This window comes from Mercenaria mercenaria, chromosome 5 (genome assembly GCF_021730395.1).
Source record: "Mercenaria mercenaria strain notata chromosome 5, MADL_Memer_1, whole genome shotgun sequence".
NCBI lineage: Eukaryota > Metazoa > Mollusca > Bivalvia > Venerida > Veneridae > Mercenaria > Mercenaria mercenaria.
The window spans coordinates 68,165,972-68,188,412 of NC_069365.1; the positions used below are offsets into that span (position 1 = coordinate 68,165,972).

General features: G+C 34.9%; 1 protein-coding gene across 1 annotated transcript in view; it reads left to right on the plus strand.

Annotated features, from left to right (window-relative positions):
• Window positions 1-2,267: 2,267 nt before the first annotated feature.
• Window positions 2,268-22,441, plus strand: part of LOC123557508 (THO complex subunit 2-like) — a 48,623-nt gene continuing 28,449 nt past the window's right edge. Inside the window, exons 1-5 of the mRNA XM_053544667.1 lie at window positions 2,268-2,282; window positions 16,619-16,734; window positions 18,027-18,099; window positions 19,532-19,679; window positions 22,166-22,328. Of these exons, the coding sequence (XP_053400642.1) occupies window positions 2,268-2,282; window positions 16,619-16,734; window positions 18,027-18,099; window positions 19,532-19,679; window positions 22,166-22,328 (515 nt within the window). The remainder of the gene's footprint in view (window positions 2,283-16,618; window positions 16,735-18,026; window positions 18,100-19,531; window positions 19,680-22,165; window positions 22,329-22,441) is intronic.

The following is a 22,441-nucleotide window of genomic DNA, read 5'->3' on the forward strand; positions in this document are numbered from 1 at the left end:
GAAGGGGTTTTTTCTAAAAGATTTTATTTTTGAGGTATTTTGGGGTTTTTTGGCAGCTATACCCCCGGACACACTATCACAAAAAACCCCATTTTAAAAAAAAGAAATGAATGATGCAAAAACCAGTTTTCCCCAAAAAAAATTTAGGGTTTTGTAAAAATTCTTTTGGGAAAAGGGGAAAAATGAGGACAAGAAAAAAGGGGGAAGCCCGCCACCCAAATGATCCTGTTAATATTTCCCCTTTTTTTCACAAATTTTTTTTGGGTCTGTAATATTGCCAAAATTTTTGCTTAAATTTAGTGCGGGCATTATTTTAAATGTGATAAAAAACTAATTTTTTGGCTAGGGCTAGAATCCCAACCCCTTTACTTTTAAATTTTGGGGGGTATGGTTTTTCATTCGTGGAAGTTTTTTGGATTTTTTGGGGGGGGAAATTTTAAAGTTTGTAATTTTGGTTTTCATTTTTTTGCCCTTTCTTTCACCCCAAAAGGGAATTTTATTCAAAACGGGCCTAGTTGAAGCTCTTTTGGAGAAAGGGCAGGAGAAGTAAAAAATTAAATTCCTTAATAGACTACCAGGTTTTTGGGCCCCAAACATACAACCTGTACCCTGCAGCACTTTTTGGCCCTCATCATACAGCCCATGGTTCCGGGTGTAAAGAAAGTAAATAGTGTTAAAACCTTGAAGTCTTTTAAAATTTTTTTGGGCCCATAAAAATTTTGAAGTTTGGGCTTGGGAAAACAAATTCGTAAAATTTTCAAATTCTAAATGAAAATTTTAAAAATGGGAAATTTTAAAACTTTTCTTGTTATGTTTTTGGTGTTTGACCAAACCAAAAAAACCAGAAGTTTACCCATCACAAATATTAATGTTTTCCCAAAAAATTTTTCTTTAATTCTAAATCCACATAAACCTGTTAATGGAAAAAAATTGCTTTTTTTAAAAACAAGTGCTTTGTAAAAACAGCAGTTTGTGAATTTAAAAAGGGGATATTGCAGGAGTATACATAAATTAAAATTTGAAATAGAGGGGATTTAAAAATTTAAAACTTTATTTTATCCCTTTGTTTTTCTAAAATTTCCCCAATGGGCAAAGTGTTTTATGTCTTTAAAAAAATGAAAGGGGGTTTAAAGGTTTTTTTCACTAAAAAGTTCAGTATTTTTGTGTATCTGTGAGGGAATCCACCCAAATGGGGGGGTTTTTTGAACAGAGAGATTTGGGAAATTTTCTTTGAGTTTTCCCGGGAATTTAAAAAACAACAAATTCAAAAAATACAAATTTTTCACTAATATTTTTTGGGGTTTTGATACATTTAGGGTTTTTTCATGCTTTTCGGGAAATTAGGGGTATGAGTACAAAGTTTTTTCCCCTAAAGGGGTTTAAAAACCTGGTAAGTTGGATTGAGGTACAGCTAGCCATTTCATTAAAGGGGTTTGTACACACGGTTAATAAAATTGGTTCCCTTTTCCGGGTCCTTATGCTGCCTGTGTTCCTTACTCCTAGCCCAACTGATCAGGCCTCGGCAATTTTATTTGTTTTAAGGTTAACCTGTAGTTTTAAATTTAAAATTAAAATCTTAAATATAAAAAAATTTTTAAAAAAGGGGTTTTAAATTTGTTTTGCTTAAAAATTTTGTTATTTTATAATTTTAAAAAATAACTTTGGGTGTCATTTGAATGAAAATTTTTTTTTGGACTTTTTGGGGAAAAAAGAAAACCCTTTGAAATCACATTTTTTGAATCATTGGTTTCGTCCCAGATACCCAAGGTTTTTAAAAAAATTTTTATAATTTTTTAAAAAAGGTCATTTTTTAAGGGTAATTTTGGGGCCCATTTCACTTTTATTAATGTTTAAGGAAAAGAGACTTGCAGTTTTCTAAAAAATTTATTTTTTTTAAAACCCTATAAGATCCTTCTTAGGGAAGAAAAAAATTGTTAGTCCTTGTTAATTTTTCCTGTGAATACTTTTGATTTTTTTAAAAAAAGAATATATTTTGTACATAGTGAAGACTGTAAGGGAAAATTTTTAAAAATATGTTTTTAATGTATTCTTTTCATTTTGCGGAAAAAAATTCAGGGAAATTTGGTGGTGGGGTTTAACCCAAAAATGTCTTGGGCCTTTTTGAGTATACTTGATAAGTGTTTAAAACCGCTTGTCATTCCTAAAAGGAAAACTGGTATATCAGAGGAATTTTGGGGGCACTCGTAAAAAATTTTCCCCTAGAACTCGGGTTTTGGGTGTTATTTTTAAAAATTTAAATTTGGATAATGGATTGGTTTCAGGTAATTAAAAAAATTTTTTTTAACAAAACCCTAAAATTGGGCTCTGTACATTCCCTCTGAAAGCCCCCCCCCAATGTGACTAGAAATTGTCAGATTTGACTGGGTCATTTGATTTGTTTCTGCTATTTTCCCCTTCCCCCAAGAAAAAAAAAGTTTTTTTTTTTAAGTCCCTTCTTTGGGCAGCAAATCTGTTATAGGTGAATCCCGCTAAAAATGACCGAAGACCACTAATATCTCTTGGAAAAACTGTTAATTGAACATAAGACTTTTTAGTGTACTTTAATAAGAAAAATATTTCTTGGGCAATTTCATATTTGGAAGCTTTTCTTTTTTTGTTTTGGGTTTTTTAAAAAATTTAATTTTAATGCATGTTTGTGAAGAATTTGTTATTTGTTGCGGTTTCCCGTATGTAGGGGAATTTGGGAAAAAAATGAGATGTACAACTACCCCCCAAGGTTGATCAAGGTCAAAGCTACTTCTTGAAAAGGGCCCAAAATTATTTAATAAATTTTAAGTCCCTACAAATCTTTTTTTGGCAAAAATTCTCCAGGAAAGACCGGGCTAAAAAACTGGGGGCCCCCCTGAGTTCAGCCCCCTTTTCCTCGAACTAAATTACTAATGTTCTTGGGGGAAAAAGAGATTTGCTTTAGTCCCTTTTGGCCTCTGAAAACGCGGGAGAAAAAAAGGGAAAGTTTCTGGAAGTTAAGTTTTGTTTTCCCGGTATTTTTAAAACCCCTTTTTTTCCATCAAAAGCCCCAAAACATTCTTTGGGGGGGAGTTTATTTTCCTAAAACGGGAAAAATGGAACTTTCTTTGTTGATAAAATCCCAAATGTTTTTTAAATTTTTTGCCCAAAAAAAAAAAGAAGAAAATATTTGCCCAAGAAAGTGTTTATTTCACTGAGAAAAAAAAAATGGGGTGATTATTTAAATTGATAAGAAAGTGGGGGTTTTTAATTTCACTGAGAGGAAAATTTTGAATTTTTAAATTTCACTGAGGGGGAAATGTGTTTGTTTATTTTATAGGGCGGGGGAGATTTAAATTATTTTTTTCACTGCAAGAAAAGAAATGCAATTTTTTTAATGTCACTGGCAAGACCTTTAAAAGTTTATTTCACGGACGGGGAAATGGGGAAATTTTTATTTCCTGAGCGGGAAATTTGGGGGGTTGTTTCTGTCATGGGGTAAAAAATTTGCTTTTTTAATTTCAGGAAAATTATCAAAGGGAAATGTGAACAATCGGGGGAAAACACCTCGGCAAACTAAAGTCTTATTTAACCCGGGAAAGTGCTTTTTTTAATATGTAAGTGTTTTCAATTTTTTTTAAAAAATCAGAAAAAAAATTTGTTTTTTAGGAAAGGGAAAAGGAAGTGTCTTTTTAAACCTTTAGTTTTGGGTAAAAATTTTTTTTTGTTTTAAAGATTTATCTAAAAAAGGAAAGGGTTGTATGGGTTAGGGAAAATATAAAAATTTAAAAACTGAACTTACAAAAAAAAAAAACTGCAGAATTGCCTATTTTTGTCTCTGAAAAAGAAACCACACTTTTTAATGGTCCCTTTAAGGGAAAAATAATTTCCCTTTTTTTGGAAAAAAAAATTTTTAATTGTGTTTTATTTATGATTAGCTTAAATTGGGAAAAAATTTTAAATAAACCCATTTTTTTTAACACGGGCTTTTTTTTTTTTTATCCCTTTTTTATTTCGGGTTTATTGGGAAAATTTGAAAAATTTAAATAATTTTTTGTTTGGGCCCGGGGTCACCCCCTTAAAGTATTTTAACAAACCTTCTATAAATATTCTAGTCTGTTCCTTTATTATCAGTTCATTATGTAAAAAATGTTGGATTTGTAAAAAAAGGGTTAGAAGTTTTTTTTTTAAAGGGAAAACCAAAAATTCCCCCTTGAAAAATTCCCCTCTCTGTCAGTCCCCCCCCCCCCCCCCACCATAGAAAAAAAACATGGAATATTTTTTTTTTTTTAAGATTTTTAATTTTTTTTTTTTTTTTTAAAATTTTTCCCAAATTTGGCCCAAAAAATTTAAATTTTTCTTTTGGAAAAAATTTTAAAAGCCACTTCTGGGTTTATACAAGGTGTATGTTACAATCTGTTGAGCAGATACCATAAAAACTTTTCCCTCATGACTGTTGGTGTGAATCATCTTGGGGTTTGTGAGAAGACTACCCCGCTGGTTTTAGAAAGGTTGTATGTTCTACCGAAGTCAAAACACACATCCAAAAGGGTCATCCTCCACCTTTTTTTAAGGGGAAATTTTTCCGTATGCCCTTTTTCTTTTGGGTTTTAGCGAAAAAAAAAAACCAAAAAAAAAAAAAATTTGAGGGGGAAAAAAATGGTAATTCCAAATAATTTCCCCAAAAAATAATCGGGTTTTTTAAATTTAAACTTTCAAATATTCATAAAAGAAAGGAAACTTACCATTAAACTTTGTGCTCATTTCTTTTGGGGATAGAAGCTTTTGGAAATTTCCTGAAAAAAGGAAATAAAAAATTGTTTTAAAAACCGGGCGGGCGACATGGTTTACAAAGAAATTTTTCCTCATTGGTTATATATAGTTAAAACCTTTTTTTTAAAAAAACACTTTTTAAAAAAAATAGTTTTCCGGGGGGGGAGGGGGCCCTTCTCGTGACTGTGATTAAGGTGACTGCTTAAAATTCTTTTTTTTCCTTGACGGGCTGGGGTTTAAAACCCTAAACTTTGGGGTTTTGAATTTTTTCCCATGTGCGGGAACCCCCCGGCTTGTTTTTGGGGAAATTTGGGGGGTTTCTACCAAGGTACTTAAACAGGGCTTAAAAAATTTGGGAAAATGGGCTATTTTTTCTTTTTTTTTTTCCCCCCGTTTAAAAAAAAAAATTCTGCGGGGGGTCTCCAATAAAACCAAATTTAATTTTTGTGTAAAAACCCAAAGGGAAATTTTTTTTAAAGGGAAATTTAGTTAACCCCCTCCTTAGTAAAAGCCTCGAACAACAATACACTTGTTTTAAAAAAAAAAAAAAAGCTTTTTGCTAGATTTTTGCCCTTGTTTTGCTCCCAAAAATGGCACCTTTTTTCGTTACTTCCCATTTTTAGGGGCTTTTATGTTTTATAAAAAAAAAAAACAAAACTTTGCTTTTTCCTATTTCATCTCGGATTTAAATTTTAAATGTTTTTTCCTTTTTGCAGGTTTGGCCAACTTTGAGGCTTTTTTTGGGTAAGAAGAAACCCTTTTAGATCTTGGGGTTTGAGGGCAATAGGGTTTACAAACCCTTTTTTTTAAAGCGGGAAAAAAGGGTTTTAAATAAAATAAACATTATTTTTAAAACCATAAGGTTTTTTTTTGACCTCTGTAATGTCTTTTTAATTTTTTTTAAAGGGAAAAAGAGACTAAATTTTTTTTTAGTTTAAAAAAACCTTTAACAATTTTAAAATTTCGTTTTTGCTTGCAAAACTTCCTATTTGCTTTTTCTAAAAAAATTTTGCATGAAATTTCTTTAAAAAACTTTGCACAATTTTAAAACTGCTAAAAAAAAGGGGTTCAGAATTTCAAATGTAAAAGAAGCCCAAAAGGATATAAAAGGGAAATTTGGTTGGGGAACCTCAAAAAGCTTCCCATAATGAAAAATTTTTTATTTATTGAAAGTATTGATTTTAGTTTTTGTTTGGGATTGATTTGGGAAGCCATAAAAAGAAAATTCCCAGTCCCAGCCGTAGGGGAAACAAAAATTTTGAAGAAATAAATGAAAAAAAATTTGGGCCAAAATTTTTTTTTTAAAAGTCCCATGGCTTTTTTCTTCTAGAGAAAAAAGTCATTTATAGGCATATTCCAGTAAAAAAAATTTTTTTTTCCAGATGTTTTAGTTTTCCCCTAAATTTGATTTACACAGGTTTTTTTTCCCATTTTTTCCACAAATAACCAATTAATTTTTTTTTCCTCCGGTATTAGGTTCAGGGGGTTTCCATTCCATCGGGGGTTTTAAAAGAAAAAAATATGGCTCCACTTATTTCTTTTTTAAAATCTATTTACGGTTTCCCCTTCGAAATTTTTACCCTTTTTTTTTCAAAAATGATGATTTTTGGTAAAGTATTACTTGTTACTGTTTAAGAAAATTTGTAAAAAGTTGTTGGAATAAAAATTTTCCCGGGAAAATCCCCTGGACCAAAAAAGAGGCCATGTCAGGGGGGGAAACTTTTTAAAAAAGGAAATTTTTACTGAAAAAATTTTTTTGTATACTTTTTTTCCAAAATTATTGGGAGACAAAAACTTTCCACCTGGTTATCGATTTTTGGGGCGTTTTTCCATCACAAAATGATTTTTCCGCTGTTAAAATTTTCCCTTTTCTAATTTTTTAGGATTTTTCATAAAAAAGGGAAACCCAAATTTTTTCATAAGATTTCATGGGCCAAAGTCAATTTTTATCCCTTTTTTCAATGTTTAAGGGGCTTTTTTTTCCGAGGGAAACCCGCAAACAAGTGATTGGGGGATTGAGACTAGTTTTCACCTCAAGTTTTATGAAATCGAAACAAAAAACAAGGGAGGGGGAAAAAAGATTCCATAACCCATCCCATTTGCTGTTGTTTAAAAATTTAAAACTTCCCTTTTTTTGCTGACCAAATTTGTTTCTTTTGTAGGGGATAAATTCACCAAAGTAGAAACACAAAGAAATCATCAAACCGTTTGAAGGATACAGTGCTTTGGAAACATATCAGCATTGGGACTGTGCCGGGCCTATCTCAACTTTTTTTTGAGATGCCGTTATATACAAGGGGGGTCAGCAAGAATCTCAAACACTTTGGGAAAATTTTTGATCAGGTATCATTTTTTACAGTTTTTGTTTACCCGGAAACTTTAAAACAAAAGTGAAATTATTCGAAAAATTTTAACGAGGGGAAACGGCAAAATTTGCATCTTTTTATTTTCCCATAAAATTTAAGGGGGTCTCTGTGGCTGGTGGCGACTTTAAGCATGCCCCGTAAATACTGTCGGTTTTTGGGAAACCCCGGAAAAATCTGTTTTTCAAAAAGCTGGTGGTTTTAACTCTGTAGCCCATCCATTTCCTGATTTCAATGCACAGGGGGCACTTTGGGGTTTTTTTTTTAAAACCCCTAAAAGCGGTTATAACCCCCTTTTTTCCCTTTAAAATGTTTGGTGTTAAAATAAATTTCAACCATAAAAAAATTTCAAACCTTTTGTGTAAGGTAAAAATTGGTTTTTATTTTCGTGTCAGGACCTCTTTAAAAGTTTGGGGAGTTTTCGGGCAATGCAAACTGAGGGACCCCAGGAGGTTTTTTGGGAAAAGGCTGCCCCCTATAGGAAAATTGGGTTTAGAGTTCCATGTACCTCCAAGCCGCATTTCTTCCTCTCCCCCCTCCGCATAAAGGGTTTGATGTTAATGTAATTTTTAAATTTGGGAAAATGGTAATTTGTCGTATTTACAGACTGTTTTTTCAGCATTAAAAAAGCTTTTATCCCGATAAGTCCCTTTTAAAAAATTTTGAACTATTTTCTTTATTTTAAATTTTTTTTGATGAAAATGGCAAAAAGGGAAAGGCCAATTTTGTCAACAAAAAAAGGGAAAAAAAAAAATCAAAGGTTTTTCTTTAAAAATTTTAAATGTTTTTTTATTTCGCCCAAAAAAAGCAAATAATGCTGTACCCAAAGATTTTGTACCTTTCTTTTGGGAGGCTAAGTTTGTTTAATTACGCAAAAAAAGAGAAAGGGTAAAAGGACAAGAAAGTTTTCCCAGCACAAAAAAGGTAAAAAAATATAAAAAAAATCTGCATAATGGGGGTTGTTTATACAGGAAAAGGCTGTAGGCTTTTTTTAAAAAAATAAATTTATGATGTAAAAGCATCAGTTTTTTCCCAAAATTTCATACCCTTTTTGTTCTAAAAAAAGTGGGAAAAAACAAAATTTCTTACTTTAACAGAGGTTTTTAGGATTAATAAGTTCAGACATATTGTACTTTATTTCCCCCCGAGAATAGTTGTTTTCCTTTTTTCTTACTTTTGATCTCTCGTACTTTTAAAATTTAAAATAAAGGTTTAAAAACCTTTTTTTAAAGGGCCGAAAGCCAGTAAATTTTTTATAGGAAAAATGCCTGGTTTTTGCATTTTAAAAAAAGGGTTCATATTTTCCCCTTTTTAAGACCGAAAAAAAAATAGAGGCATCCCGAGATTGTTTAAAAAAACCCGTGGTGGAAAACTTTCGGGCCTTTTTCAGACCACAAAAAAAATTTGGGGGGGGGATCTCAGGTACAAAAGATTTAAAAAAATGCATAAGCACCAAAAAAAAACCCTTAAACACTTTTCCCTTTTAAATTATTGTTTTCTTTTGAATCTTTGTTAATTGGAAATTTTATCCTAAACCCCAATTTCTCAGACATTGAATTTTTTTGAAAACCACTTACCGGGTTTTTTTTCAAATACATGAATTGAGGATTATATGACTTTTTTGGCCTGTTTTCTATGTTAGACCTTAGAAAAAAAAACACTTTTTCAGTCAAAGTGCTGTCTGTCCATGTATGACAAAACATGTTTTTTATATTTTCAAACCAACATTTTTAAAGTTGGGTATTCTGGTCTCTGTTTCCCTGTATTTCCATTATTTCATATGTTTATATCAAAATTCCCCATTTCAAAATTTTTTCTCTGCTCAAAGTATGATTTTGTTAATTTTTCGTTTTAAAAATTTTTTGGACTTTAAGGGGCTTCCCCTCTAAAATGAAATTTTCATTTTTTATATACAGGGCCAACAATTTAAAGTGGGGTTTTAAAGTGACATTTTGTTTTCCGTCCCAAGGGAAAAGACATTTTAGATAACCTTTTTATTTCGTTTCCCAAAATTTTATGGGCATTTTTGGTCTTTTTCCCTGTTTACATTCAAAGTACCAACATCTCCCATGAAAACAAGATCACAAACACAAGCCCAAGCTCAAAGTTTTTCCCGAGGAAACAAAAAAATGGGGGAGTTTGTATTTTTAAAATTAATCTGGATTTAAATAATTTCTTTTTTCAAAGATTTAAAATTAAAAATTTTGAGAAAAGTTAGCTGGGCAGACTTGTTTTAAAGTAAACCCCTACTAGAAAAAAATGGAAACCCTAACATCTCATCATATAAAAACCTCTTTTTTCATCTTGCTTGTTGAAAAAAAGTGCATCTATTTAGGAACCCCTTTTCTTTTTTAAAAAAACTTCTAGGGGCCTCTGTGGCGAGTGGTTATACTTTTTTAAAAACACTTGCCCGTCATTTGATGTAGGTTCTGCCTCACTCGGGCTGTTGAATTCTTCCTGCGAGGGAAACCATCCAGCTGGCTTAAAGGAAGGTTGATGGTTTTTTTACCCAGGTGCCCGCCGTGATGAAACAATGCAATCGGGGCCCTTTGGGGGCCCTTTCCCCCATGAAAGCTGGAAAAGTCGCCATATGACCAACATTTTATGGGTGCGACATTAAACCCAACAAAAATATTTTAAATAAATATAATCCCCCAACTGTTTTAAGTCTCCCACCACCAGATGGGGGAGATATATTTTAATTTTTATAGTTTGATTATCTTTATAGCGCTTTTTAAAATTACAATTTTACAATGAAGCAGTTTTGAAACAGAAGTGCTAAAGAAACCCCAAAAAAGAAATATTTTTTTGTTTTAGAAACAGAGTAAAAGGGAAAAAAAAAAGGAAAAAAGAGCGAAAGCCAATCAGCTGATAGACCCAAAATGGAAAAAGGGGGTGGGGGGGGGGGGAGAAAAAAAAAAACAGAACCCCTGTACAACTGTCCAATTCCCGGGGGGAACAAAAATTTAGAAGGAAGGGTTGGTTTGTTCGAGGGAAGTCTTATTATTGCATATACAAAATTTTTTTTGAAATTTTAAAAAAACCTTGTTTTCATAACTTAAACCCCCTTTTTTTCAAACAAAAGTATTTTATTAATGTTGATAAAAACTGTTTTTTTTGGCCCATTTGTTTAAAACGAATAATGTTTTGGAAATTTAATTTTTTTTTTTACATATTTTCCCTTTTTTTTGTGTTAAAAATTTTATAGAAGCATTTAAAAAAAGATTATGAGATCTCAGATATGTTATTTTTAAGACTATATAAAGTTTTCCAAAGGGGACAAAATTGACGTTGTTTTGAAAAGGGCCTTTTAAACTTTTTTACACAAGTCAAATTTAAAAAAAATTTATGAGTTTGGTTAGAATCCGTAAGGATGAACCTTTGTTGTGTTAGGGCCAGCAAAAAGGTTTATTTTAAAATCCCTGGAAAGCGTTTTTCAAAAGGGAAAAAAAATAAGATTTTATTTAATTTTACAGATCCACAAAAAAAAGAGACTATCACACAAATTTTTAAAAGCTATGTGTGTTTTTCCCCGTAGTTGTTTAAAGGCAAGTGTTTCCCAAAAACTGTCCGGGTTTTTTACATATTCTACACGCTGAAAGGGCCCCAACTTCTCAACTCTCCCTTGTTTGATTTGAGTAAGTTAAATTTTTTAAAAAACTGGTTTGGGGGGCTTTGATTATTAATTATTGGGCAGGGGAAACCCGGAAAGTAACCACATTTAACACAAATGAAAAATGTCTGTGGGGGGAAAAAACTTTCCCCCCAAGACAAACCGGGGGCCCCCGTGGCCCCAGTGGTTAAAGGGCGTGATTTTAAATCATTGCCCCTTTAATCGTTGGGGGGTTCCAGCCCCACTCAGGGGGTTTTAAATTTTTTTTCATATGAGGGAAACCATCCAGTGGCTTACGGAAGGGGCGGTGGTTCTACGCAGGTGCCCCCCGGGGGATAAATAAAGCACGGGGGGGCAAAACCCGGGGTCTTCCTCCACCCTTAAAGGGCGGAAAAGGGCGCCCTATGCCTATCATGTGTCCCATGCGACGTTAAAAACTAACAAAATTTAAGACAACCCCCTAACAAATTTTTTTATACCCCTTGTTAGGGGTGAAAAATTGATAACAATGCTTTCTTACAAATGGGTTCAAATATTTTCCTTTAGTTTTAAAAATTTTTTTTCATGTGAGGAGGCTTGGGGGGGGGCCCCTTTTGGGAAGGGCGGTTTTTTGTTCTACAAAGGGTTTCCTGGGGGTTTAACCAAATGCCCCCTTTGGGGCAAAAATGGGGGCTTCTTATCATCAAAGCTGTTTTAAAAGTTGACATTTAAACCTAAAAATTTTGACTCAAAACCCCAAAAAAAAAAATGAAAAGACTTAAATTGCCCCTTAAACAAAAAACGGGATTTATTGGAAAATTTTAAAGGGTTATTTAAAATGCACTCCCGTTTTATTATTACATATTTTATTTTCAGATATTCTGTGATTTTTTCTTACACTGAAATTTCCCGTAAGAAAACGAAATTAAACGTTACGGAGATTCCTATGTCCCGCTCTCGATCGGTTTTTTTGAGGTTGGGTTGGGAACAAAAAAGTGGGTATGATAAGGTTTAACCCTTAAAAACTTTCCCGGTTTTAAAAAAAAATGACCACCCTTTGTTTTGGCCCCAAACCCTGGTTTCGTTTTTAAAGGGTTTTGGGTTTTTTTTCTTGGTCATGGGTTTTAAAAGTCAGCCCCAAAGAAATCTACCAAAAAAAAAATAATTTGGTTTTCCAAAAAATGTTCTCATGCAAACCCCGTAAACAGGGAAAAAACAATTTCTTAAATTTAAAACAACACCTTTAGGCTTTTTTGAGGAAATTTTATTAACCCAAATTCAACACAAGCACTTCTGTTGCTACGGCCAGCAATCAGCTCATCAATTCTTACTACAATCGATTTAGGTCAAAATTTTAAAATTTTTTTCCCGGTCAACCCTGATTTTTTTTTAAGGTGATTTTTTCGGGCCCCAAATGCTTGTTAAAACCCAAATTTTCCCATCATTTTGGGCAATTTCGTAGAGAAAATTTATTTTTTTTTTCCCCCACTGCTTAAGATATAGGCCCCAAATTTTAAAGGGGTAGAAATTTTTAGGGAAACCACTACTGTTCATTTTAAAAAGAATTTTTTTTTGCCAAAAAACAAAAGGACCAAGAGGGTTTTTGTTGATTTTTTAAAAGTATGAAAGGTTTTAATTGAAAAACAATGCATCATTGTGTTGTATTTATTTTTAAGGAATTGGTGCATCCCTGGTTTTGGGGCAGTGTTTTAGGGGGAAAGGGGAAACCCGCAACAGTAAGGCAAATTTAGCTGGACTTTTAGAACTTCAGCATTTAAAGTCACAAATGGCAAATTTTAGAAAGCCCAAGTCTATTTGGGGGCATTTTTTGATTTAGGGAAAAACTTACAGATCAGAAATGCCTCATTGGGTTTAAAAAAAGGTAAAAAGTTGGTTTAAAGTGACTTTTTTTCTCTCTCAAGATTGGTTTTTCCATTCAAAAATTTCTATTTAAAGTTACCCTTTATTAATTTCGTAATGATTTTCCAGCAAAGTGTCTCTATAAAATACAAAAACTGTCTCTGAGATGTCCCTTGAAATGATGGCAAATTGACCTTTTTTTTGCTCCCTGTCCATGTGCAGGGGGAGCTTTTGTGAACGCCCTTTTGGCGTCCCTTTCCTTTTTTTTCGTCCGTTTCCCCAAATTTTTTGTTGCACGGGTAGAGGTTTCATTTGGGGGTTTTTTTTTAACCAAACTTTTCACCCCAACTTGAAACAACCCTAAAAATTCTCGGTTTCCTTTTTTTTGAAAAAGGGGCCCGATTTCCCCTTTTGGGTTCCAGATTATGGCCCCCGAAAGGGCCCCAAAAATTTGCTATTTTGACCTTGTTTTTCCAATTTGCAACTTTATTTTGGGTTTGAAATTTTTTAAAAAACTTGCACACAACTTGTAAAACCCCCATTTTAAAATCTCGGTTCCTTTTTTAAAATGGCCCGATTCCATTATGGGTTCCAGAAATTTTTGGGGCCCCTTTAAAGGGCCAAAATTAGCTATTTTACCTTGTTCTGCCAGTGGCCGCTTTAAAGTTTGATTTTACCCAACTTGCACAAACTTTTATCACCATTAAAATCTTTGGGTTTTTTTTTTTTGAACTGGCCAGATTCCATTTTGGGTTCCCCGATTTTGGGGCCCTGAAAAAAGGGCCAAAATTAGTAATTTTTACATTGTCCCCCACAAAAGCACTTCATTTTTGATTTAAAATTTTTTTTCCAAAAATGGCATACCCCTTGTATTTACCAAAGACTTGGTTTTCCCTTTTTTGAAATGGCGAGATTCCCTTTGGGGTTTTTCCCGAGGGTTTTGGCCCCTGAAATGGCCAAAAAATTAGCTATTTTAAAAAAATTTTTCGCCACAGTAGCAGCTTTATTTTTTATTTTTATTTTTAGCTCACCCGTCAAAAAATTACAAGGTTACTTTTTTTGGGGTCGCGCGGGGTTTTTCCCTTTGTGCGTGCCCTCCGTCCCGTGCGGCGTCCGCCCCCAAAAATTTTGCTTGTTTACCACTCAAAAGGTCCAAATTTTTATGGGTCCCTTTTTGAAATTGGTCAGAATGTTCCCCCTTTATGTATCTATTTAAGTTTGCCAAAAATGGGGCCCCGTGCCATCAAAAAACTAGGTCAGTAGGGGTTTTTAAAAAAAGGAAAAAAACCCTTTTTTACCTCTTAGAAACCCAAAAATTTTTACCCAAAAATTTCATGAAAATTTGGGGCAGGGAAAGTTCACCTTTATGATATTTTAGGTCAATTCGATACTGGGTCATGTGGGGGTCAAAAAACTAGGTCAAATAGGGGCTAAAAATAGAAAAAACCTTTTTTGACCTTCTAGAGGCCATATTTTTCCAAAAAGATCTTCATAATATTGGTCAAATGTTTCTTGGGTGATATCTAGTCAAATTCGAAAAAGGGGGGCAAACGGGGTCAAAAAAAATAGGTCAGTAAATCCTAAAAAAGAAAAACCTTTGGGGGACCCCTCTAGAGGCCCCTATTTTTAAAAAAAGATCTTCAAAGAATATTTTGGGCAAATTTTTAACTTGGGGATATCTAGGTCAGGTTTTAAACTGGGGGCAAGTGGGGTCAAAAACAAAGGGCCCTTAGGCTAAAAATAGAAAAACCTTGGGGACCCTCTTAGAGGCCCAATTTTTTTCAATTTTGGAATCTTTATGAAAATTGGGCGAATGTTCACTTTGGGTGATATCTAGGTCAAGTTCGAAACGGGGGCAAGTGGGGTTAAAAACTAGGTCAGTAGATCTAAAAATAGAAAAACCTTGTGACCTCTCTAGAGGCCATATTTTTCATGAGATCTTCATGAATATTGGTCAGAATGTTCACCTTGATGATATCTAGGTCAAGTTCGAAACTGGGTCATGTGGGATCAAAAACTAGGTCAGTAGGTCAAAAAATAGAAAAACTTTGTGACCTCTCTAGAGGCCATATTTCTAAATGGATCTTCATGAAAATTGGTCAGAATGTTCACCTTGATGATATCTAGGTCAAGTTCGAAACTGGGTCACAAGGGGTCAAAAACTAGGTCAATAGGTCTAAAAATAGAAAAACCTTGTGACCTCTCTAGGGGCCATATTTTTCAATGGATCTTCATGAAAATTGGTCAGAATGTTAACCTTGATGATATCTAGATCAAGTTCGAAACTGGGTCACGTGGGGTTAAAAACTAGGTCAGTAGATCTAAAAATAGAAAAACCTTGTGACCTCTCTAGAGGCCATATTTTTCATGAGATCTTCATGAATATTGGTCAGAAGGTTCATCTTGATGATATCTAGGTCAGGTTTGAAACTGGGTCACGTGGGGTCAAAAACTAGGTCAGTAGGTCTAAAAATAGAAAAACCTTGTGACCTCTCTAGAGGCCATATTTCTCTATGGATCTTCATGAAAATTGGTGAGACTGTTCAGCTTGATGATATCTAGGTCAGGTTCGTAACTGGGTCATGTGCCGTCAAAAACTAGGTCAGTAGGTCGAAAAATAGAAAAACCTTGTGACCTCTCTAGAGGCCATATTTTTCACGAGATCTTCATGAAAATTGGTGAGAATGTTCACCTTGATGATATCTAGGTCAAGTTTAAAAGTGGGTCACGTGCCTTCAAAAACTAGGTCATTAGGTCAAATAATAGAAAAACCTTGTGACCTCTCTAGAGGCCATATTTTTCAATGGATCTTCATGAAAATTGGTCAGAATTTTTTATCTTGATGATATCTATGTCACATGTGCTGAAAAACTAGGTCACTTTGTCAAATAATAGAAATAACGACGTCATACTCAGTTCAACACTGGGTCATGTGGGGATAGGTGAGCGATTCAGGACCATCATGGTCCTCTTGTTACCAAACTGGCACACAACTTGTATCACCATAAGATCTCAGTTCCTTTCTTGAACTGGCCAGATCCCATTATGGGTTCCAGAGTTATGGCCCCTGAAAGGGCCAAAATTAGCTATTTTGACCTTGTCTGCACAATAGCAGCTTCATTTATGATTCGATTTTAACCAAACTTGCATACAACTTGTATCACCACAAGATCTTGGTTCCTTTCTTCAACTGGCCAGATTTCTTCATGGGTTCCAGAGTTATGGCCCCTTAAAGGTCCAAAATTGGCTATTTTGGCTTTTGCAGCCATATAGAGACTTCATTTATGGTTTTATTTGATACAAACTTCCAAAATAACTTCAACAACAATAATTCTTGGATTCCATGACAAATCAGATCCAAGGGTAGGTTCAGAGTTATTTTATATCTGATTACCTCCCCTGATTGTAATCAAAATGGATTTATATCAGTAAGTACTGATAGTACTTATTTGAAATTTCATTATTGTCATTACTTGGACTGAGCCAATCAGGGTAGATAACTATGGACTGATTTTATGTCAATTGACCTCCCTTTATTTCAAATTAAAATGGGTATATCTCCATAACTAATGAAGATACTGATCTGAAATTTCATTTATGTCAACAGATTTATTTGGCAGATCCTTCTTTTCTTCACTTACAATATTTTTTTTTTTAATTACTTCCCTTTTACATTACTATAAATAGCTTATTTTTAGTAACTTTTTTATTATTGGCCGTAGGGAAAAACTGAGACCACTTTTCTGTGGTACAACATGGATGGTACCTCCAATTTGTAGGTGTATTTTGACATATCTGTACCTTGTAAGAATTTTTTTTTCTTTTAGGTTAAATTTCTTCCCTTTGTTGTTACTGTCCTTTGGACTTAGATATTTTTTCTGAGGACCTTCTTGGTCCTCAAGTGCAATGATAACAGGTGAGCGATATAGGGCCATCATGGCCCTCTTGTATGGATTTATACAGATATTTATACTAGATTTTCTAATTTTGAGCTTTCTCAATGTCAGTAACTTGTATAATATATAGAATTCTTTTTTGATTACCAAAATATTTTTCACTACAGATCTTGCCTCATTACCCACGTATTATACAGTTTGGTTCTCCACTAGAGAGACGAATAGACAGATTGAAACAGGAAGAAAAAGACAAGAGACCCGACCTCTTTGCTCTAGCTATGGGGTAGGTTTGAAATTTCACATAGGCCTTGTGCTAAATGTTACATTTGTTCTTTCTTGATACTTCTGTATAATGCAGAACTTTCATTTATTTGTTAAACTGAAACGGATATTATTGGATATGGTTACTTCTATGGATAATAGAATTCAGTTTCCTCCATTTGTAACTGAAAATGTACATGTACTAATTGCTTTTTGTCAGAATTTAGTATTACTGAAAGATTAACCGGTATACCTTGGATGAAAAAACTTTTTAGGGATAGGGTGCCCATAGTTGAATGGTTAAGAGTGCTTGCTTCAAATCACTTGCATCTCACTACTATATGTTCGAAAGTTTGCTTGTGGTATAGATTTTTTTTCATGTGAGGAAGCCATCCAGCTGATCTGTGGAAGGTTGGTGGTTCTACCCAGATGCCTGCCTGTGCCAAAATATTGCGTAGATGGGCATATAGGGTCTATCACCACTGGTTTGACTTTGAGCTACAACAAACAAAAAATAAACATTAGAAAAGTTAAGATGTTACAAGTATGTACATTTATGTTAAGGATGTTTATCATACTATATAATTGAGCAGGTATTCAAGGTGATTATTTTTAGATTAATGCATTTTTAATCAAGTTAAGATATGTATTTTATTGAACACTTCCAAAATCTTATATTATCTTACTTTGCAGAGAGCCCGCCCGCTTAGCTCAATAGGTAAGAGCGTTGGTCTACAGATCTCGGGGTCGCGAGTTCGATCCTCGGGCGGGGCATATGTTCTCCGTGACTATTTGATGAACGACATTGTGTCTGATATCATTAGTCCTCCACCTCTGATTCATGTGGGGAAGTTGGCAGTTACTTGCAGAGAACAGGTTTGTACTGGTACAGAATCCAGGAACACTGGTTAGGTTAGCTGCCTGCCGTTACATGACTGAAATACTGTTGAAAAACGGCGTTAAACCCAAAACAAACAAAACAAACTTACTTTGCAGAGAAACATTTTATAGTTGCAAGTATGAAGCAGTTTGATAAATTTATCTGACAATTTTCAGCTGACTCATTATTGAATTCAATGTTTATACAGTACAGAACATTTGAAATACCCAAGTACCTACTGGTCAGTTACAACTTTATTACATGGTATGTACAAAATCAGAGCACAAGATCCTACACATTTGGAATGTATGGTATCAGAACTTGAACCAGGATTTCCTAAATGTACATTTACTTAAGTATCAAGCTCTTTTTTTCCTAGTGATAAACAGCAAATGTCTCGCTTAACTCTATTTTTATATGTGTGTCTATTTCAGTTATTCTGGCCAGTTGAAAAGCAGGAAAGGTACATGGGTTAATGACATAGAATTTCATCACAGAGATAAAGATGTAAGTTTAATATTATATATTGTTTGTTTTATGAAGAATGTATCCTAGATATAGCTTTGAATTGCAACTTGTGTATTAAAATGTTGTAAAGATTAGCCAGTGTTCATGTGTAAGAGAAAGCTTGTCCAGTTAACTTTGTAGGTAGCATGCAAGACTTCAAATGTCACATTTTGTTGACTAACCTAAGTTTCCATTTGAAGTTACTTGATACCACAAGTGGTGGTGTTAGAAAAGTTCAGAGTATTTCTGATCATGTGGATATAGAAGAGACCAAGTTTAATGGAATAAAAATGCATTTTTAGCTCGACTATTCATAGAATAGTAGAGCTATTGGACTCGCCCATGCGTCGGCGTCGGCGTCCGCGTCGGCGTCCGCGTCCGCGTCCCGATTTGGTTAAGTTTTGTATGTAAGCTGGTATCTCAGCAACCACATGTGGGAATGGATTGAAACTTCACACACTTATTCACTGTGATAAACTGACTTACATTGCACAGGTCCCATAACTCTATTTTGCTTTTTTTACAAAATTATGCCCTTTTTTGACTTAGAAATTTTTGGTTAAGGTTTTGTATGTAAGCTGGTATCTCAGTAACCACTTGTGGGAATGGATTGAAACTTCACACACTTATTCACTGTGATAAACTGACTTACACTGCACAGTCCATAACTCTATTTTGCTTTTTTACAAAATTATGCCCCTTTTTCGACTTAGAATTTTTTGGTTAAGGTTTTGTATGTAAGCTGGTATCTCAGTACTCACTAATTGGAATGGATTGAAACTTCACACACTTGTTCACTGTCATGATCTGACATGCACAAAGCAGGTTCCATAACTCTATTTTGCTTTTTTACAAAATTATGCCCCTTTTTCGACTTAGAAATTTTTGGTTAAGGTTTTGTATGTAAGCTGGTATCTCAGTATCCACTAATGGGAAAGGATTGAAACTTCACACACTTGTTCACTGTCATGATATGACATGCAGTGCAAAGGGTCAATAACTCAACTTTGCATTTTAGAAAATTATGCACCTTTTTAAACTTAGGAGTTTTGGGTTAAATTCTTATATGTAAGCTGGTATCTCAGTACCCTCTAATGGGAATGGATTGAAACTTCACACACTTGTCCACTGTCATGAGCTGATAAGCACTATGCAGGTTCCATAACCCTATTTTGCTTTTTTTAAATTATGCCCCTTTTTCGACTTTCGTATTCATTCAGTCGACAAGGCTGTTGAATAGTCGAGCGTTGCTGTCCTCCGACAGCTCTTGTTTACCTTGATTGACAGTTTTGAACAGAATGATATTTTTTTAAGCAGGAATCTGCTGGCTATGGAAAACTGTAATTAAGACATTTAGTATTTATATAGGATAACGTCAGATCATTTGATAAAAGATGCAGCATGTTAAGTTAACTGTTTTGTCCCTTTGCAGAAGAAAGCTGGAGCAGCATCAGGGGCTGCTGCTTCTGCAGCTACAGGGAGTAACTCAGGACCCACATCCGGAGGGGATAACCCTGGGACTAAGGGGGATAACTCATCATCATCGGGCAAAGATAAGAACAAGATGGTCAACGGAGAAAGTAAGATCTGTATAAAGAACTTGCACTGTATATTTTACATTTCTTACTTCAAAACTTCAAAACTTGGATAAGAGTTCTGAGCAGTAATGAAAACAGTACAAGGTGATTTCAAAAAGATGTACATGTAGTTCTTCTGTGAATTTGTGTAGCAGTGCACTGACCTTCTGTTTTAACAATGTTTTGAACCAGTATCTACAGAATGATGTGGCCTACAGTATTAAACTATAGGAATATCATGTGTAGTTGGACTCTGTTGTTTTGTTTGTCAGTATGTGAGGAATATAAGTTACATTTAAAAGAACTGATTTACAACAAAAGAATCCTGTAAAATCATATGTGTGGGTTAAATAGCATTTGGGTCAGCAAGTTTTATAAAACTGAGGTTGCAGACTTGTCTTGGAACTCTAGCATCTGATTGGTTGATTTTGAGGTTAGGCTTTAAATTGACCGACAAAGCTACATTCTTAGACTGGTCTCCATACTCAGATTTATAACCTCTGTCCCAGATATTTTGACAGGCTCTGCATCTTTACACTTACTTGCCAAAATTGTATGATAAATTTCTTGCTGTACAATAAGAATCTATAAAATCTTTTCTAATCCCCCGCCGTGGTGGAGGGATTATAGGACTGGTCTGCTTCCGTCCGTCCGTCTGTCCGTCCTTCCGCCGTCTTTCCGTCCGTCCTTCCGTCTGTAACAAAATCGTGTCCGGTCCATATCTCCTAAACCCCTCGAAGGATTTTCATGAAACTTGGGTCAAATGATCACCTCATCAAGACAATGTGCAGAACCCATGAGTCAACCTTGTCGGTTCAAGGTCAAGGTCACAACTCTAGGTCAAAGGTTTGAGCCTGCCATTTTATGTCCGCTCTATATCTCCTAAACCCCTTGAAGGAATTTTATAAAACTTGGGTCAAATGATCACCTCATCAAGACAATGTGCAGAACCCATGAGTCAGCCATGCCGGCTCAAGGTCAAGGTCACAACTCAAGGTCAAAGGTTTGAGCCTTCCATTTTGTGTCCGCTCTATATCTCTTAAACCCCTTGAAGGAATTTTATAAAACTTGGGTCAAATGATCACCTCATCAAGACGATGTGCAGAACCCATGAGTCAGTCATGCAGGCTCAAGGTCAAGGTCACAACTTAGGGTCAAAGGTTTGAACCTTCCATTTTGTGTCCGCTCTATATCTCCTAAACCCCTTGAAGGATTTTCATCAAACTTGGGTCAAACTATCACCTCATCAAGGCGATGTGCAGACCTTATGAGTCGGCCATGTCGGCTCAAGGTCAAGGTCACAACTGAAGGTCAAAGGTTTGAGCCATCCATTTCGTGTCCGCTCTATATCTCCTAAACCCCTTGAAGGAATTTTATAAAACTTGGGTCAAATGATTACCTCATCAGAACGATGTGCAGAAATTATGAGTCAGCCATGCCAGCTCAAGGTCAGGGTCACAACTCAAGGTCAAAGGTTTGAGCCTTCCATTTTATGTCAGCTCTATATCTCTTAAACCCCTTGAAGGAATTTTATAAAACTTGGGTCAAATGATCACCTCATCAATACGATGTGCAGAACCCATGAGTCAGTCATGCCGGCTCAAGGTCAAGGTCACAACTTAGGGTCAAAGGTTTGAACCTTCCATTTTGTGTCCGCTCTATATCTCCTAAACCCCTTGAAGGATTTTCATCAAACTTGGGTCAAACAATCACCTCATCAAGGCGATGTGCAGACCTTATGAGTCAGCCATGTCGGCTCAAGGTCAAAGTCACAACTGAAGGTCAAAGGTTTGAGCCTTCCATTTCGTGTCCGCTCTGTATCTCCTAAACACCTTGAAGGAATTTTATAAAACTTGGGTCAAATGATTACCTCATCAGAACGATGTGCAGAAATTATGAGTCAGCCATGCCAACTCAAGGTCAAGGTCACAACTAAGGGTTGAAGGTTTGAGCCTTCCATTTTGTGTCCACTCTGTATCTTGTTAAACCCTTGAAGGATTTTCATCAAACTTGGGTCAAATGATCACCTCATCAAGAACTCATGAGTCAGCCATGTCAACTCAAGGTCAAGGTCACAACTGAAGGTCAAAGGTTTCAGCTCTGTATCTCCTAAACCCCTTGAAGGATTTTCATGAAACTTTGGTCAAATGATCACCTCATCAAGATGTTGTGCAGAATTCATGAGTCAGCCATGTTAGTTCAAGGTCAAGGTCACAGCTAAAATCAAAGGTTTTACCCTTTCACTATCCATAGCAGTGGCGGGGGATTTAGCTGTCTTTCAGACTGCCTTGTTAAATTCTGAAATTACAAGTGCTGTGTCATTCTGTATTTAAACTAAAAATCTGATCTTTGAGAACTTATAGAGTGATGCTGTTTAATCCAGTAGCATAAAATTATTTTGATATATGAAGCAACCTGTTTATACTGATACAAAATGTTGTTATAGTAAAGTCGTTTGTTATAGTAAAGTCGTATGTAACATTTTGCAGAAAGTGGCACAGTGAAAGATAAGGAGCTTAAGTTGAAGATAAAGACTGAAAAGGTCGAGAAGAGTGGAGAAAAGTCAAGGTCAGAGGAGAAGGTCAAAGCTGCAAGCAATGTTGAAGCAAAGAAAATTGCAGCTGAACGTGAAAGAAGAGATAGTCCTGGAAAGTATGATAAAATCAGGTTAAAAGTTTCCTGAATTAAAAGAATAGTAATGTAAGGTGATGGTTGTCCTATGGTGAACCTTTGCATTATTTCCCCTAAAGTCGGTATTTCATGTC